At 46.4% G+C, this 18,356-nt stretch overlaps 1 protein-coding gene across 1 annotated transcript in view; it reads left to right on the forward strand.

The window, feature by feature from the left end:
* Positions 1-15,817, forward strand: part of BRAP (BRCA1 associated protein) — a 16,804-nt gene extending 987 nt beyond the window's left edge. The window contains exons 3-12 of the mRNA XM_005436723.4: positions 351-552; positions 1,361-1,550; positions 3,679-3,792; positions 4,301-4,449; positions 6,646-6,721; positions 7,732-7,870; positions 8,350-8,459; positions 10,102-10,191; positions 12,104-12,207; positions 13,444-15,817. Of these exons, the coding sequence (XP_005436780.1) occupies positions 351-552; positions 1,361-1,550; positions 3,679-3,792; positions 4,301-4,449; positions 6,646-6,721; positions 7,732-7,870; positions 8,350-8,459; positions 10,102-10,191; positions 12,104-12,207; positions 13,444-13,804 (1,535 nt within the window). The 3' untranslated portion in view covers positions 13,805-15,817. The remainder of the gene's footprint in view (positions 1-350; positions 553-1,360; positions 1,551-3,678; positions 3,793-4,300; positions 4,450-6,645; positions 6,722-7,731; positions 7,871-8,349; positions 8,460-10,101; positions 10,192-12,103; positions 12,208-13,443) is intronic.
* Positions 15,818-18,356: the final 2,539 nt, after the last annotated feature.

An 18,356-nucleotide genomic window follows, 5' to 3' on the forward strand; every position in this document is an offset into this window, starting at 1 on the left:
GTCTTGCCAAACATCCAAGCTGCCATTGAGCAGCACAGGATGAGCAGCCGGCTCCTCGCCCCTGCTTAGCAAACCGTTCCTGGTGTTAGTACTGGTGCCTGTTGGGATTTCACTGGTACAAAGCTCGCCTAGCTGGATCTGCAGCGTCCTGCCAGGGGCTCGCCCTGGATGCCTGGCGGCTCTGGAATTTCCCCTGGGACAGTAAAGAGGAGAACTGTCTCATTCTGCTGCTTTCCAGAGTTGTGATTTGACTTCTCAGTGTGCTGTTGTGTACACACAGGCTGTGCTTAGGGAACAGCAGGTATTTCTGATGCGCCATTAGTAATGTGGAAAATTCTGATTTGTAAAAGATGAAACAAAATCTGCTGTGGAAGGAAGAAAATCTTCAGAGGCTGCATCTGCCGAGGACAAAAATAAACATGACGATCAAAGTAAAGAGCGTGAAGCTGCTCCAGACTCACCTTCAAAACAGCTCCCTGACCAGATTTCCTTCTTCAGTGGGAATCCTTCAGTTGAAATAGTTCACGGCATTATGCATCTGTACAAAACAAAGTAAGGATGCTTGACTAATTGTAGCTCTAGTGGGAACAGTGCTACTGAATGATGCCTCCACCCAGAAGGGTGAGTCGGTAGCCCCAGGGCTGTGGCTCTTGAGCTGGGACAAACAGGAAGGGTGACTCGCACCCAGGAGAGCAGAGGGTGCCTTGCATTAATGGTGGAGCTTGAGGAGCTTGGATCCCCCGAGCTCCAGGTGGAGAGGACTTGTACCAGGGGCTGTAAGAGCATAAGATGAGTGCAGGTTCCTAAAAAAATGACATTTGAAGGCAGCTTCTCAAGGGATCCCACAGTTAAACTGTGATCTGTGGGGTCCTGGCAGCTGTCTGAGGCAGGAGGTTTCATCCAATATATAAGGGGTTACAATTCCACACTCTTCCTCTATAATTTCGTGAGCACTTCCATTTCAGGTCTTCCTGAAAGCTATCAGGAGACACAAAATGGCCATTTGAAATAGTTACAAGCATTGCTCACTTGTTCCAGGAATAGTCCTGAGCATCTGTGGCTTGCCAGCTTCAACTGTTTTTGTAGAAGAACATATGTCAAATGATCCCTGACAAAACCATTGTTTATTGGAGCTGCCCAGTTTTACTCTTTAGCAAAGGATTATAGTTTCACGTGGGTACGCTGGACACTACCACAGCCCCTCGCTTCCCTTTCTTAATATTTACAAATGTGCGAAAGAGAGTTAAGATTGGTAGTAATGTTGTTGTTTTAACTGCAACTGTTGGAAATGTGATGTGTCCAGCCATATGCCTCTGTCCTCTCTGAATGAGATGAACTGGTGTCACTGTTGTCTTATTAGCAAGATGACCTCTTTAAAGGAAGACGTAAGGCGCAGCGCCATGCTGTGCATCCTCACGGTCCCTGCTACAATGACCAGCCATGACCTGATGAAGTTTGTGGCCTCCTTCTATGAAGTAATTGAGCACATGAAAATCATCCGAGATTCCACTCCAAACCAGTACATGGTGCTGATAAAGTTTAGCTCGCAGGTAAGAGCTGGGAGTCCCTTTGCCGTAGAAGTGACCGCACTGTCTTATGCAGTTGCTGTCAGGAGTGCTGCCCTGCTTCACTGGCCAGCTGTTAGCCAAGATTGTACTTTACCCTCAGAGAAACAGTACTGTCCTGTTGCCCAGAGAATTCATGGGGCTGCTGTCTGAGGTCAGTCCCATGTCTTGACCTAGAGGCCAGTGACTGCTGTGTTCTACCAATCCTATTTCTTGTTGGCAGGACATTTGAAAAAAAAAATAGTGAGGATACACAGTTTTCTGCTATCTCAGAACATATTCAAAAAGAGAGTGGGCATTTTACTGAGCTGAATGGAAAGGACCCAGCCAGTGGGGCTTTGTTTTTAGGAAGGACTTGTTCTTTGCTTTGGAGCTTTGGAAGAGAACTTGTGCTTTGCTGAGGAGCTGGGTGGTCTCACAGCCACTGCCAGTACAGTGGTGGTGTGGTTTAACCCCAGCTGGCAGCTAAACGTGCAGCTGGCTCGCTCGCTCCCCGTTTGACCCCTGCAGAGGGATGGGGAAGAGGTTCAGGGAAAAGGTAAAATTGTGGGTTTGAATAAGAACAACTTAATAATTAAAATACAATAACAATTGTAGTGAGAAGGAGAGGGAGGAATAAAATCCAAAAGGGAAAAAAACCCCAGTGATGGACAATATAGTTGCTCACCACCCACTGACTGATGCACAGCCAGTCCCCAAGCAGCGATCAGCAGGCCCTGACCAACTCCCCTGAGTTTATATGCTGAGTATGACATCCCATGGTATGGAATATCCCTTTGGCTGGTTTGGGTCAGCTATCCTGGCTGTTCCCCTTCCCAATTTCTTATGCCCCTCCAGCCCTCTCGCTGGCAGGGCCTGAGAAAGTGAAAAGTCCTTGACTTAGTATAAACATTACTTAGCAACAACAAAAACCATCACTGTGTTATCAACGTTATTCTCATACTAAATCCAAAACACAGCACTGCCCCAGCTACCAAGCAGAAAATTTATTCTATTTGAGCTGAAACCAGGACAAGTGTGAAAAGGACAGTTGCCCCCAAAACTGAGAGCCCAGGGGATGAATTTGTGACCAGAAAACACAGTTTGCTGCTTACAGGTCGTCTTCAGCTCTGTAGCTTTAAGCATTTGCCCCTGTTAGTTCCTGTGTGGACCCTCTCACTTGTACCTTCTCTCCCCCCCCACTGTAAATGACTCATTTTGGGGTTCAGGGAGAGGTTTCCCCCAGCCATGAATGCTGTGCGAGATATTTCCCCCGTCTGTTGTGCAGAGGCAGCATTTGTGTGCGTTTGGGGCTATTTGTAGTAGCTGCAAAGATGCATTTTGTGTATCGCCATATGAAATTACATGGGCAAATAATCTAGTCCTAAACAGCCTTGCAGCAAATTCATAAACTTTTACCCAAATTCACCCTAAAATTCCTGTTTCTTAGGAAGTGCCCTGAAGCCCTGTTCCCCAGTGACCTCTAATGGCTGTGTCTGCAGGTAGCAAAAGCAAATCTCGAGGGCCTTTATGTTTCAGGCTGGAGTGACCAGGAATGTGGCTTTCAGCTAACTTGCCTCAATCTGGTGCAGTCATTTGCGAAAGAAAGGGTTTGGGGAGGTTACTGGGTGAAAAGGGATGATGTATTTGACAGGTATTGTTTTGGTTCTGCCTTTTTGCAAGGCACAGTTCAGAGCATGCCTGAATTGTGACCAGTGAAATGGATTCTTTCCCACAGTTAAATTGTTGTTCCTTTCCCTGATACATGTGTCCTGCAACGTGGCCCTCTTAAATTTTTGCAGAGACCAAATTTGCTTTGCAAATGCACTGAAATTGCTGACAAAGGGCAAATCAGATACTGAAGGGAAATCCGTTGTTCCTGCTGAATGCTCAAATATCAGAGTAGCTGTCACTGCTGTGAACTTCACTTCTTGTCTTCAAGTGGTAAAACTAAGCCTGGTGCCAAAATGCAATGCCTGCTGGCACGAGCTGACAGCCTGAAATGGCTCCTCTGGTATTACAGGGCTGGGTGGAGGGGAGAAGACAGGATTACGGCAGATTTCTCCTCCTCTTCCTCAGTTGTATCAGCTGCGAATTTTCTCTTTTTAACCGGCTTCCTTTGTTTTGTGCACAGGCTGATGCAGATAGCTTTTATATGGCATGCAACGGCCGGCAGTTCAACTCTATAGAGGAGGATGTTTGCCAGCTGGTGTATGTAGAAAGGGCTGAAGTCTTCAAATCAGAAGATGTAAGCTTGATTTGTTTTGTTTTTCCTGTATTTCAGAGAATTCTAACAGGATTATTTGGACTGGGCAGAACACCACAAGAACTGCTTAACTGCATCGATCCAAACCCCATTTCCCATTTCAGTGCTACTTGGAACAATTTGGTGACTTAAGGGGCTTCGTGCCTCGCCACTGTGCATCTCTGGCCTCGCCACTGTGCATCTCAGACCTAAGCCTGCCATGGGTCAATGTCTAGCAAATCTAGAAAACAGAATGGGGATGGTTGCAGATGCAACAGCTGGAGGGAGCCTGTGCTCTGAAGAGGATCCTGGCTGTGATCTGTTGAATGTCGTGGATCCTTGTTTTTCAATACATTTGTAACCACTGTGTAGACTCACATGGTTACTTTGTAGTTTTTTTACCCTAGTGCCAGGGGTAATGGGAGAGAACTTTGACTTTTTGTGATGTGGGTACTTAATTTATGGTGATTGGAAGGTGCTGAGCACTTTGTCTCTGCTTGTTCTTTTGAAGGGGGCCAGCCTGCCTGTGATGGATCTGACAGAGCTCCCAAAGTGCACGGTGTGCCTGGAGAGGATGGATGAGTCTGTGAACGGGATCCTTACCACGCTCTGTAACCACAGCTTTCATAGCCAGTGTCTGCAGCGGTGGGAGGACACCACGTAAGAGGCTTTTCTTTATTTCCACATCTAAAACTCTGTTTTGAGTGTGGTGGTTATGTGCTGACAAGACTGGTTCTGCTCATTGGAGGGTAGGGGAAGGAATTACTGCAAGTTCTAATGCTCTTTTTCTTTTTCTTATTAAGGGACTCCCAGAGAGAAATCTCCCCACCAAAAGTAATTGAACAGTGTTTCCCATGGGCCTCACTGCCAAGGCAGGCAGGGAGTTGTAGAGTAATGCTGATTATTTTAAAATATAGTAGGATAAAAATACTGGGGTAAACAGCATTGGGTGCACACAGAGCCCTGTTTCGTTTGGTCTTTCGTGTCTGTCTGGTCATTTGTTTCCTCAGCATAGCTGAGGCTGCACTGTAGGCAGATCTGCACATCTGGCTGCTGGAGCTTAGGAGTCGTTTTGGGAGCTCTGCAGTCTTGCTGCCTTATTTAGGTGCTGGGAGAGGATGAAGAAGAGCTGGGCAAGAGCAGCTGTGCAGGGGGACACGACTGGAAAGGGAGACAGAAGGGAGATGGGATGGAACGATGACAAGATCATTCAGTAAATTGGGAAGGGGAGGCAGCTGCCCTAGACAGGCTATATTATTCAAGGTGGGTATGGGCTGAGTGATGGGAGGCCGTGTCACTGGCTCTGGGAGACCCTCTGTGGCACTGGGCAGGGCTGGGGATGGGACCTGGGTCTGTCCTTAAAGCAGCTGAACTTTTTGCTACTGCTAACTCTTTCCTGTTCTTGCTATTACAATTCTCCCACATCCCTGTAGATGAGGATTTTGATGTGTCCAAGCTACCTGACTGTGGGGGTGCAGCTGGCACCCAGGTGCTGCTGTCACTTGTGCATATTTGCATTCCTCTGGACACTATTTGCTGTTTCACTGCACGTCAGGCAGCCGTAGATACTGCAGCTGCCGATCCTCACTGTGTTTTCTTCTCTGTCACTAGTACCCCTGATTGCCTGATTCTCTGATGGAGTGTGAGGAAGCTTTTAGTCCTCTGTATATCATTTGTAAGCCAAAGTAACAGAACCTCAGTAAGATTAATCAGATTTGTACCTATTCAAGTTTATGGGCTGCTTTGCTCTATAAATCAAAACCAGTTTAAATTTGAAGCAGTGGAGCTTAGCCAGTGTAGGAGCAAGATCCAAAATAGCACTTAAATCTCTAATATACAATTTAAGCAGAACTTAGCTCCCAGTCTAGAAGAACGAAGAAAGAAAATCTGTGCCCACTTTGCTTAGGTGCCACGGAGGCTGTAAGTACCTGAATTTGTATAGAAAGCTGACTGCAATCCAATTGTCTCCTCCCTTGAGTGTTTCTGTAGCTTATCCAGCAGGTAATAAAAAATACATCAACAGTTCTGGCAACAGCAGTTACCCTGCTCCCTCGCCGAGCTTCTAGCGCTTGGGGTCTGGACAAAGGTTCCATCTGATCTTGGGTCTTCTGTCTTTCTGGCAGTGGTATAGTTTCAAAAGAAATGATAGCGGGGTGCCTGCTACTGAATCTTTTAGGGTACGGTTATGGGATGTTCCTCCTGGAAGGGCTGAAACCGAATCCGTTGGGTTGGGGTGAAATTGAAGCATCTCCTTAGGGTATTAAGGTATGTTTGCCGAGTGTGAGTACCTGCCTCTGTGACTTGGCTGGCCTCAGCAGTGTGTAGTTACCGCATCCTTCCACAACAGTGTGTAGCTGCTGCATAAACCCTGCATGTAATGGAGAACTGAAGATATCAGCTGGCAGCAGTCCGGAGGAGCAATATTTCGAGATGTGTAACACATCTATACAAGCGCTTCTTGCGATGTTTATGACTGAGGCAGGGAAGTGTTTCTTGAGCTTGGTCATGGCTTTTTTGCTTACCAGCAGAGGCTGACGTCGCTGGCAGCCCCGCTGATGCTCTTGGTTGCAGATGTTCTCTACACTCAAACTGCAGCAAAACCAGATCAAGCTGAGGCTGTGAAATGGCTTCGGAAGAACGGTTCTTTGTCCTTCTGTCATTTACTGGCTTAAAAACAGTAGCCTTGTGTGGAATGGAGGCAAATTTGTGTGGGGTAAATGTGAACTGAGAGAAGCGTGCATATAGGGAGCGTCCCACTGCATAAAGTGTTTACTTTGAGCTCTCTGGCTCTCTTTAATTACTGTAATATTAAGATGGAGCTGCTTGTGTCTCATCATGATGCTTATTGCCCTCTAGGTGTCCTGTCTGCAGATACTGCCAAACACCTGAGCCGGTGGAAGAGAACAAGTGTTTTGAGTGTGGAGTTCAAGAAGTAAGTAGGTGGGTGGATGGTGAGTGAGATCTAGACTAGATCTGACTGCACAGCTGCTATAGTTGCTTTTGGGGTTAATTCTGTGGCTGCTTTTGGGCTGATTTTGCCAGTCAGTGGTGTATCTGCTTTCCTTATGAGTTGGAATCAGTACTGGGAAGGGATCTTAACTCCCAGATTTCCTGTTCTGACAGATCTTTCTGATTCTTAAAAAAAAAAGTATTAGCATAGAAGAGGAGGCTCTGGGGAGACTTTAAAGCAGCCTTTCAATACTTAAAGGGTGCTTATAAGGCAGGTGGGACTTTTTAGTAGAGCCTGTAGTGATAGGGTAAAGGGTAGTGGTTTTAAACTAAAAGAGTGTGGATTTAGATTAGATATAAGGAAGAAATTCTTTACTGTGAGGTTGGTGGGACACTGGCACAGGTTGTCCAGCACAGCTGTGAGTGCCCCATCCCTGGCAGTGCCCAAGGCCAGGCTGGATGGGGCTGGGAGCAACCTGAGCTGGTGGAAGGTGTCCCTGCCCGTGGCAGGGGACTGGTACTGGATGGTCTTTAAGGTCCCTTCCAACCCAAACCATTGTAGGATTCTATATAACCTGATCAGAGTGTGTGTGATAACATGAATATGATAGCAGGCAGCTAAACTAACACTGAATTTCGTGGTCCCTTCTAGTCTCTGCCCTTCAGAGCTTGCTTTTGTGTGGTCCTGCTGAGGTGCTTCATTCATTAGTCAAGACCATTCTTCCATCCATGCTTGTGGTAATCTGTCAACATGCCCAGCACCTGCAGGCTTGTAATTGGCTCAAATGAGCAGGTACCTCCTTCTCTTTCGCCTTCCAGCTGAGAAAGGATTCAAAGCAGGAGGGGGCAAAGTAAACACTGTTTGCTTTTTAAGGAAGTGACTGGATGTACACAGCATCAGCAGGCCATCAGGGTCAGACCACACTTTCTCAGAGCACCAACACCACCACTTGACAGCGTTGTATACACAGAGCTTTCTTATTCTGTTGACAGAACCTTTGGATCTGTTTAATATGTGGACATATAGGCTGTGGCCGGTACGTGAGTCGACACGCTTACAAACACTTTGAGGAGACCCAGCACACCTACGCAATGCAGTTGACCAACCACAGAGTCTGGGATTATGCTGGAGGTAAGCGCTCTGTCTTCCCTTGTAGGATGACCTTGTTTGTAAAATGGCTTTTGGGACCCTTTGGTAAGAGTACTTGTGGTAGAGTTTGCTTGGAGATTAAAGGTTTGCATCTGTACTAATACCTGGTCTTTTGGGAACATCCATCTCCTCTCTAATAGCAGTTTTTGTGGGTCTGTAGCAGATGGAGAAGGGAAAACATGATTCTGTAATGAACCAGGGCGGTCCTGTAGTCTCTGCAGAATTTGTTTGTTACTCCCATTCCATCAGTTTGCCCTGAGGTATGGGAATGGGCTGTTGTAATAAATATCCTGCAAGGTGTCTGTGCGACGTCTGCTAAATAACAAATACATCTGATGTTGGCTTTCTGCCTTGCTAATATGCTGTTGCAGCAGTCTGCATGGTTAATTGTGCTGCATAACTGGTGTCAACCTGGGTGTTCTTAAGCTAAAACTCCCTGTGGTTGAATTTTCTTCCTTCAGATAACTACGTCCATCGACTGGTTGCAAGTAAAACTGATGGGAAGATAGTTCAGTATGAGTGCGAGGGAGATATGTGTCAGGAAGAGAAAATTGATGCCTTACAATTAGAGGTAAATATTTTGGCTTGTTGGACTCTGCATTGTGCTGCTGTGTGGAAGTGTTTCAAATCCAGATATGACAACAGGACAATTACATCAGCTTATGCAGCAGACCAGCTCCCTGCATGTAGGCAGTCATCTTCAGGCAGAAGCAGGATGTTTTTACTGCTCTTTTTTTTTCTTTTTTTTTTTTTTTTCTTCCATAATAACTCTTCTTGGCTCTGCAGAGCCAATGCAGCTAAGTGTAAGCTGGCTGCAGTTTTGTCCTGTGTTTGCTGGTAGGTTGAAGATGAGCTGGTTACACTGTGATGAACACTCAGGTCACTGGAGAATGAAATGGGTCTGAATGCCCAGACTCGCTCACTAAACCCTTCCTGGTAGATCCGTGACTTGGCTTAAGAGCCAGGATGTGTATGGAACTGTCAATTTGAGTAGCTTGGCTTGTAAATTGAACAAGTATGTAGGAATCTGTAGCTGTGTGCTTACCTTGGCTGTCAAAGAAAGCAGACAGGCTCGTCTGATACCAGCCCTGTTCTGCGTCCTTCTCTTGATCTGTTTTTTGTGAGGTTTTTGTTGTTTCGTTTTTGTTTTTACTGGTTGGGCAGCTTCTCCTATCCTAACTAGAAGGGTAAAGCAGAGAAACTCAAAATTACTGCTCCACTGAGCAGATATACTGCAGCATGATTTCAGCCGCAATAGGCACAAGGGTATCTGAGGAGGAACAGCCCACAGAGACCAAACTTTGTAAGCTTGTTGCTCAAATAAATATTTGTTTTCTTTTCCATGAATTTTCTGAGCAATGCTTAGATGCTAAACCAGCTATTTTAAACCCTTTTTTCTGGCAGGTTGGTGCTTAAAGTATGCAAGACCTCTCTATCTAGCTTACAAGATCTGAGTATTTGTAGCAAGAATGGATTTGGCAGTGTGTTCAAGGCTTTTTGCACATGTTTATTTCTGTATCAAATGCCTAATTTGGTGCTTATTAGCCTGATGATAAGAAATGATGGTGTTTTCCCATCTTCTTTGCACACGACTCATGTGCAAAACCAGAAGGGAAAAGATGGGATGTAAGGCATATATCCTTGTTCAGGTGCCAAAATAACATTGGAATGGGCTGTGCTTGTAGGAGAACAATAGTTGTGAGTGGTTATATGCAGCTGAGGGTGTTTTCCCAGAGATGTTCTGACAGCAAAGCTAGATGTGTGCATTTACCCTGGGTTTGGGCTCTGAATGGGGAACTCTGCAACGCAGCCTTTGGGACCTCAGACATTTGTGACTGAGACGGCTGATGCTTCATTTCCTGTGGAGTGTAAAAGTTGTAGAGGCTTTTTGCTACTACAATTAAAAATGTCTCCTCTTGAAAAAGTTCTTGATGTGACACTGGGTATGGCTTGGCAGAACTCACGCTTGATCCTTGCTGTTGTGCTCTGAAGGCTTTCCTTGATTTCAAAGAATCAAGTGATTTGATTTTGAAATCAAATTGGTGAAACACACCTGCTGGATCTGCAGTTTGCATGTATGTTCAGAATGTCCTGTATGCTCAATTTCATCTGATTAAATTGATTTGTATATCGAAGCCCTTTGGGCTTCTTAATCAGCATAGCCACCCTTATGCAAAAGCTGACTGTTCTGTGTGTATCTTCTGTGTTTGTAGTACTCATATTTGCTAACGAGCCAGCTGGAATCGCAGCGAATCTATTGGGAAAACAAGATTGTCCGAATAGAAAAGGATACAGCTGAAGAGGTGAGCTCTGCTCTGGGAATGTGTGAAACGGCTGAAACCAGCCCCTGGACACTGCTCAGTTTGATGGGAGATGCCACTGTTGGGTCTCTCGGGCAGCCTGAGCGTTGCATGACGTGGCCTCGCATAGCCTGTTCCACTACCAGCTGAGAAAATTGGCTTCAAGACGTATCTCTTATCTCGATGCTCAGATCTAGCAATTTGCCGCTCAGCGGTGCGGAAGTAGGTAGATTGCCACCTAGATTGAGGGTTGATTTAAATGTGCTGCTCAGGAAACTGCAGCAGTGGGGAAAACAAGTCTGCGCTGCTGCAGGATCCCTGCTTGCCCATGTCATCCGTCTCACGCTGACGTGTATCTCTAGGGAAGGTTAGTGTAGCATAGACAATATGACTTTAATGTGCTTGGCTGCAGAAAGTGGAAGCTGTCTTTCTGCTCCAAATGCATATTGATTTGCCCTTTCTTTTTGATCCCCTATTTCTCCTCATCACCCTTTGGGAAAAGTTCAGAGTCTCCTCCTATAAAGCATCCTGTAGGCAGGACTGCTTCAAAATGTCATGAGCAGAAATCCAGTGAGAATATTTGAATGCTTTTCACTCCACGTAGATCCTTTCAACTAGGTTTAAAGTGAGTCAGGATTTAGGGTTGAGTCCTTAACTGAACTGCCTACATGACTTCTAATTAACCATTTAGTATCTGCAGTTAAGTAGTATTGTAAACGTAGAAATTGGAACTATTGAAATAGTGGTTGACCTTGCTCTAAAGAACAGTCCCAGAAATCTTATGGAGGACCCTATAAAAGGAAAAGGTATAGCAAAAATCATCTTGTATGTGACCAGGAAACATGATCCACAAAGCAACCTCAAAGTGAAATGGCTACGATATATGCCCCAAATGTGGTTTCATGTTTAAAGATCCTTACAGTCTTATTCATGTCACTTGCTCCATGTAAGTCTTGTCTGGATCAGTGCCACTATGCAGTGTATTCCACTATCGGTGCTCAGGCTGTTTCCCCAAATTAACCATCAGCTGCATAAACATTCAGTGATTAAGGCCGGAAGGCTTAAAACCGGCTCTGCATTGACTCTGGCATCAGCAAAGGCACCATGTGTGCTGACACTGATATTTATCCAAATTGCTCCTCCAGGAAAGCATTTTTCCTTTAAATTCCTGCCTTCACTACATGCAAGCACGCTTTTGATACTAATATAGGGGAAACAAGTATTTCTGTCCATAAATTTCCTGTAAGTCTTACATTAGAGGTTTCAACATGTTCTGTGCAGTGCCTAGAGAATGAAAGCTCAGTTTTCTTCAGCAGTAGCTGTCTTGAGTTGTGAAGTAGAGAGGAAGAGGAAGCCAATGTATGTGTGTTTCTGTTTGTGTTTTGCATGAGTAAGATATTTGTGTCAGTAGGTCACTGCCTTATGACAGCAAGCTGCTGAGTCAGTGCTGAGCAAAGTAGCATGTTAATTTTCAGACTTTTACCATACTTATTTGAGGTTTAGTTTAAAATAAGCAAAAGCCTGGCATTGTAAAACCCGAAGATGGAAATTTAAGTCTGCTGACAGATACAAAAACATCTGAGAGAATGGCTAAATGAATGCTTAACTGCAGTCAATAAGAAGTTAAGGATCCGATGCGGCTTTTGTTTGAATGGGGTGCCTGGCACAGATTTGCAGCCTGAGTTGCTGTTCTGTGTGAGCAGCTTCCATGGCAACATGGTTCCTTGTAGGGGTACCGCAAAGTGTAATGCAGAGGGTCTTCATCACAATTAAGCCTTTTCTTGACTCAAAATTGTTGCTTGCCTTGATATAGCAATTGGTCGAAGTCTGGAAAACACTCCAGAAAATTGAATGTCATAATGAAAGTGCAGAGGACTTTGATCTGCTTGAAATGCCCGTGTGTTTGTTTTTACAGATTAACAACATGAAGACCAAATTTAAAGAAACCATTGAGAAGTGTGACAGTCTGGAACAGAGGCTGAATGACTTGCTCAAAGAAAAGCAGTTTGTCGAAAGGAAGTGGGTACCGCTGCCAGGTTTAGTTCCATGCAGCCATTAAAACTCCGTACACTGACATCCAAAACAACAACAACAAAAAAAAAATGTCTTGCTATTCCTGGGCAATTCCGAGCTATTTAAACTGGTATACTGAGAACACAGCTTATTTTAAAAAAGCTCTCGTTTCTGTAGGTGTTCACAAATTGAAATTGCCTGTTAGATGGAACACAGCTTTTGGGCTCTTGGCTCTTTTTACATGGCCTGCATGTTTAGCATTCAGTAATCCTTCCTCTGCCTGCTCAGAAGTAGACGCCGGTCTGTTTTGCAATCGGCGGATACATCCAAAGAGAAGAAAGGCAGCTCAGTAGAGGCATCTCACCCAGCACAGAGAAAAATGTAGATCTGAGGAAGTGTTTAGAGGAAAGATGTGAAGCACAGGGACCATGTGGATCAGCGTGGTCCAGCTCCTGAGGTGGGACTGCGTGCTCTGCTCCTCCTGTGCTCTATTCCTCCTAGCCCACTGGGCCCCTGTCGCTGCTGCCTCTGCAGCAGCTGGAGCAGGGAACCCAAGCTAGTGAGCAGTGGTTCACGCAGCTCACCTTGCTGAGTGGAAAGGAGTCTGTGCATGATGCCAGCAAACTTTCAGGGCAAAAGCACCGAGCTGTTAGGAGCAGGGAAGGTAAATGATATTCTTGTGGGAGTATCTTGCTCCTGAGCGAAGTGGTATTTTCAGGGTCTTGTACTCAGAGTGTGGTGGGAGCCAGCATCTGGGAGTCCCTGACTGCCTTTAGTGCTCTCAGGACCCCATGTAATGTCTGTGCCCTTTCTGGCACCTATTCTGTAAGTCGCAGATGTGTGTTCAAGGTGACGGTCGCGTGCTCCCAAACACACCCTGTCTGTTGCCTGCGCTGTTGGCATTTGGTACAAGATGGGATTGCCTAACTTGCAAGAGAAGGGATTCTCCTGGGTTATGCGGGCAGAGGGACAAAGGAAGGGATTCTGCTTCACGAGATCCTATTCCATATGCAGGCAAACAGGTGCTAGCAAGCCTTAAGCTGAGTAGAAAATCCTGAGAGGATTTCAAGAGTCCTTTTGTGTTGCCTCCCCATGCCCATCTTTTGCCAGAAAACCAAATTCCGGGTGGTCTTGGTGGGGCTGGGGGTCAGTTGCCTGAAGGGATTGGAAATAAAAAGGGTGTGGTGGGGTTTGATCTTGGTATGGTGCGCTGCTTTCCTGACTTGTGCTTCTGTTTGTAAGGTGTTCTCAGCTGAATAACAAAGTGGCCAAGCTTTCCAATGAGCTCAAGGAGGAGCAAGAACTGAATAAGTGTTTGAGAGCTAATCAAGCCTTGCTTCAGAACAAACTAAAGGAAGAGGAGAGAGTGTTAAAGGAAACCTGCGAACAAAAGGACTTGCAGATCTCTGAGATTCAGGAGCAGTTGCGGGATGTCATGTTCTACTTAGAGACGCAACAGAAAATCAATCACCTCCCAGCTGAGACCCGACAGGAGATTCAGGAAGGACAGATCAACATTGCGGTGGCATCTTCTGCCAGCTCCTCCACAGGGAGCACGGGCAAACCCTCTTCCAGGAGAGGCCGTGGAAAGAGGGGCAAATGAAAATCAGAATGCTCTGCTCATACTGAAACTGGCCATGTGGGTGGTAGGCCAGGCTCACCTCTCGGTACTCCGGCTGGGAACGCCCAGTTCACTAAAGCTCAGCTAGAAATTGTCTTCAGAGCTGCTCATAAAACTGGCTGCCAGTCAGTGGAGGTGTCTGTGGTATTTAAAAGCATTTCACTGCACTATTTAGCTTTTTTTTTTTTTTTTTTGTTAAGGCAGATCTTAATGACCATTTTGCCTTCCTACCTTTTCAAGGCCCCTCCTATCATGCGTTTGACTTTCTTGGAGAGTGTACTGTTTTGGGATGAGTGGGTGTGTACGTGTTTAACATCACATTCCCTCTGGGGATGCTGTAGAGTAGGCTAGGCCCAGTGTGTAAGGCTTCTCCAGTTCTTCTCCTGGATTAAAAGTATTTGCAATTAAAAAAATATTTTATTTAATAAACAGTGTAAATTAGATTATATACATCTCCTTTTAGTATGTTCAGTCCTGATGCTGCAGAACTGCTAGGGCAGGAGTAGAACTGTGGTTTGGAAATAAAAAGGAGTGAGGTGTGGAAAATAAACCATCTTAGTGGTGTAAGAAACTGAACGAGTCTTAAAGGCTTGTGTTCTAGGATATTAAATGCTTTAAGGGACTTTGCTACTATCTCTTTCTTCATTTTACAGATGGCCTTTGAAAGGCCAATGCTGCTGCGTTTGGGGCAGAAAGCATGAAGGTTTTATATTCTGGATGCTGTTTAATGTGGTTATTTTACAGGCATTTCTACAAATTAAATAGAGCTGTTTTTGCAAACACTGGTACATGTTAGATATTAACAGCTGCCAGAATGTTCCGATCCTGCCAGAGCAGGGCGCATGCGCGTTCCCACCATGGGCTATACTAGGGGTAAGTTGGTGTAAGCTCCAGTGCTGCTTTTCTCCAAACAAGGTGAGGAGAGTGAGTAATGCTGTATTTTTACAAACTCTCTTCCTACCCGCCTGCCCCCAGCCTTTGCTGCAGCGGGGCCAGGCATGCTGCCCTGCCACCGGACCCTCGCTGCTCGATGCAGCAGCTGTTTCCAGTTTCTGTGGTCATTTGGTGCTGCCCATTCTGCTCTGAAACATGGCACTGGCCAAAATCTCCGTTGGCAAAACCTAGGTTATTTGCCCCACAGGTAAACAGGTCCTGTAAAGGAAATTTGTGGACAAATCTTGGGTGGCTGGTTTCGGTTTTTTTCGGTTGATTTTCACTTAGAATATGTACCAGACTTGACGCTCTGGGATGGGAAGAGTTTTACCTTGGCTAGAGAAGTGACTGTCCTGGTTGCTGCGTTGTGCTCAGCCATCTGAGTGTTCAAAAGCTGATCCTTTATTAAAAAGGGCTGGGAGAGTCCCGCCATTGTTCTTTTCAGACCGTAGCATGATCCGTTTCCGTTGTTCACATGGCAGAAACAGCCGTGATCTTAGTTTGTTACACTGAAAATGCAGCTCTGACTTACCAGCTCCAAACTGGAACAAAGAAATAAACAGCTAGTCCTTTATTGCTAGAAGTTGTTCTTTTTGGCCAGTTGAAAGGAATGAGTTAGAATAAACTGAATGCCTCAGAAGGCGAGTTGTTATAATCTGCTTCCTGACTTTATGGACTGGAAGCGTTGAACTTCCTGACTGAAATACAGGGCACTTGTGAGTGCACTCGTTGCATCCACTGCTTGGGTTTGGAGATCTGCCCCGATCATCTGGAACTTCTACCTTTTCTAACTTTGTAGCATGAATGTACACTAACTCTTTTGTAGTGTGTGGATTGTACAACCAGGCCTCTGCCTCCTGTAAATTATTCTAAGGACCTAGAGATGTACAACACAGCTTGCTCTCCTATAGAAACTATTTTATTTAAGATATATTTTTACACCATCTAAGATCCTCTGACCTTTTGCTGAAAGCTTGCTTTGTGTAGAACACTAAGATGCTGTACTGTATCTTGGAATTCATTTTCAAAAAATGTGATTGAAAATTAAAACAGCGTGCAGTATTTTTGTTTGTGTATTCAACTGGAAGCAGAGGGAAGAGATGGCAGGGAGAAAGACAAAACATGCAACTATTCTTTTTGAAGTCTACTTTTTAACTCGAAGGCAAATCTGTCCAAACGAGCTCTTTGTCATGTCTGGGTTGGGGGGAAGTTTGGTTCAGCTGAGCTGATCTAAGCAGATAAGGCAGGGTAATTATCTCTAGCTCAGGAGAAGGGGGCAGCTCATGCAGAAAAAGCAAGGACTGTGGAATACTTTTGCATTAAACTAAATTACCCGCAGTCCTTGAGTGCCCTCCAGCCTTTCCTAAAATCATCCCAGGTGACGAGGCAACCTACGGTGACTATCTGGGTATTTACTTACTGCCACATTCACCCCGGCTCCTGCTGGCTGAGGTTGAGGGCACCCTCCCTTGGGAAGCTTCCCCACCGCAGGACCATGGTCTATCTGGCCACAGGGCAGAAGCAGCGCTGATGTGGCTCAAACCTGCTCGTGGTGAAGGGAAAAGTCCCAGCAAAGGCTGGTCCGTGACTCTTCCTTACCCATCAAACGGATGCTCGAGTGCCTAGAAAAAGCCGTGGCACTCAGACCTCTCCAGCCTGCGGTCAAGTTTTGACATCTGGAAGTGGAACAACAGGTCAGCTTTGTGGCTGATGACTCACTATCGCCACAGTAGAAGGTTGCAGAAGCATCAAACTTCCCCCAAGCACTGGACAGCTGAGATTCGCCAAGCTTCTGCTATGATTAAAAACCTTAAAATAGACTTTTTTTTTTTTAAACATGAAAGAAATGCGCATTTGCCTCCGATGAACAGCAAAGGGCTTTTACTGTCCGTGCTGGTGCTGTGTCGGGTGGCTGGAGCAGTATTAAAGAGAGCTCTAGGGCAAAGCCTGCCTTGGCACTTGCCACCTGACTGACATGGCAGTCACGGCAAGATGTTCCAGCAGGAGCAAGAAACAGGGGCCCTACTCTCCCCCAGAGGGTTACCCATGGCCAGTGTGTTCGGTGACCCTCGCTGGATCCTGCTGTTCCCTCTCTCCACAAGGTCCCTGGCTGGCAGAGAGGGAACAGGACAGCAAAATAACTTGTGATTCTACATACGTGGGCAGGATGGTAACTGTGAAAACACCCAAGGTGGCCCAAGAGGCTCTGTTGTCTGCTCTGCACCTCTGTGGCAACAGCACCATCCTGCTCATGAGAGGTCATCGGGGACCACAGGAAAGGCTATGGGACTTAAAATGGCCAGGGAGAAACACAGATGGAGCAGAGTGACAGCCAGAAGTCGCACAACGCTTGGCACAGTCCTCTGTGCTTTTCAGGATGCTGAAATGATTCACTCCAGCAGCTGTTCCCGAGCGAGGCTGGAGAGAGGCGGTCAGACGGGGCAATGGGTCAGCATGGCTTCTCATCAGCTGGGAGAAGCAGCACCCGCAGCCAGAGGGACGGCAGGGACAGAAAGGGACGTACCACCCTGCTTGGAAGGGAAATAGATGTAGGGCAGCTCGGGGTGAGCTGGGGCTCAGCTGTCACCGCTCCATGCCAGGGATGTTCCCCATAAGCAAACAGCAAAGGCCAGATTAGCAGGAGACAAAAGCAGTGCTGCTCGTGGGGCTTGACTGGACGGTGAGGTGGGTTTCCCCGGACCTCCAGCACCCACAGTGTACATGCCCAAGCTCCGAGCAGGATCCACCAGGGGTGGGAGGGGGATGCAGCGCCCATGTGTGCTCAGGTGTGGCCACCTGAGCTCCAGCACCCCACAGTCCCTCTGCTGATGGGATTCTATGAGCCCACGCAGGGCCAGCCCAGCAGCAGCCTGCAGAGCCCCCTGCACACAGCCTGGCTGGCCGTGGGTACCGAACTTTGGGGCAAGGTATGTGGCTGACATTGCTCTGTTTCACACTGTTCCAGGGATTCCTTAATTTTCTGGTGGGCTAATTTGCCCCTTGGGAAGAGCCTGTCCCTTAACACCAATTAATCCCCTCCGTGATTCTGGTTCTGCTTTTTTAGGATGCTGGGTGAAGTGACATCTCCCTGATTTGTGCCCTGGAAAATACCTTGCACAGTGCCATGGGCAGAGCAGACACAGAGTCACCCTGCAGACGCACATCTGTCTGAGCAGCTGGAGCGCCCCACAGCCACGCTGTGCTCCCTCTGCCTGCACTATGCCAGCCCAGGCCCCTCCAAGGGGCACGCTACCATCCCACCACTCGCTCTCTGCTCCCTTTACCTTTTCACCAGAGCCCAATTCCCTAAGGCCCTGTGGAAAATTCCTGCCTTGATCTGCACCAACTGACTTGTCTGTTCTCGTTTGAGCTCTGAGAAATTCACATCGATTCCTCCTAGGCTTTTTTTTTTTTTTTTTTTAAGTCCTCTTTTTACATAAATGGACATTTTGGTCTAATAATTGCATTTTAAAGGCAGGCTCATCCAGCTGGCCCACAGCAGATCCTACACCAGGACAGCAGTGTTTGGAGGGAAGTTTTGCAGCACAGGAGGGACATTTGTGTTTTCATTGCCCAGCCTGAATTCCTGCATTTCCCAAGG

Source organism: Falco cherrug, chromosome 1 (genome assembly GCF_023634085.1).
Source record: "Falco cherrug isolate bFalChe1 chromosome 1, bFalChe1.pri, whole genome shotgun sequence".
NCBI classification, from domain to species: Eukaryota; Metazoa; Chordata; class Aves; order Falconiformes; family Falconidae; genus Falco; species Falco cherrug.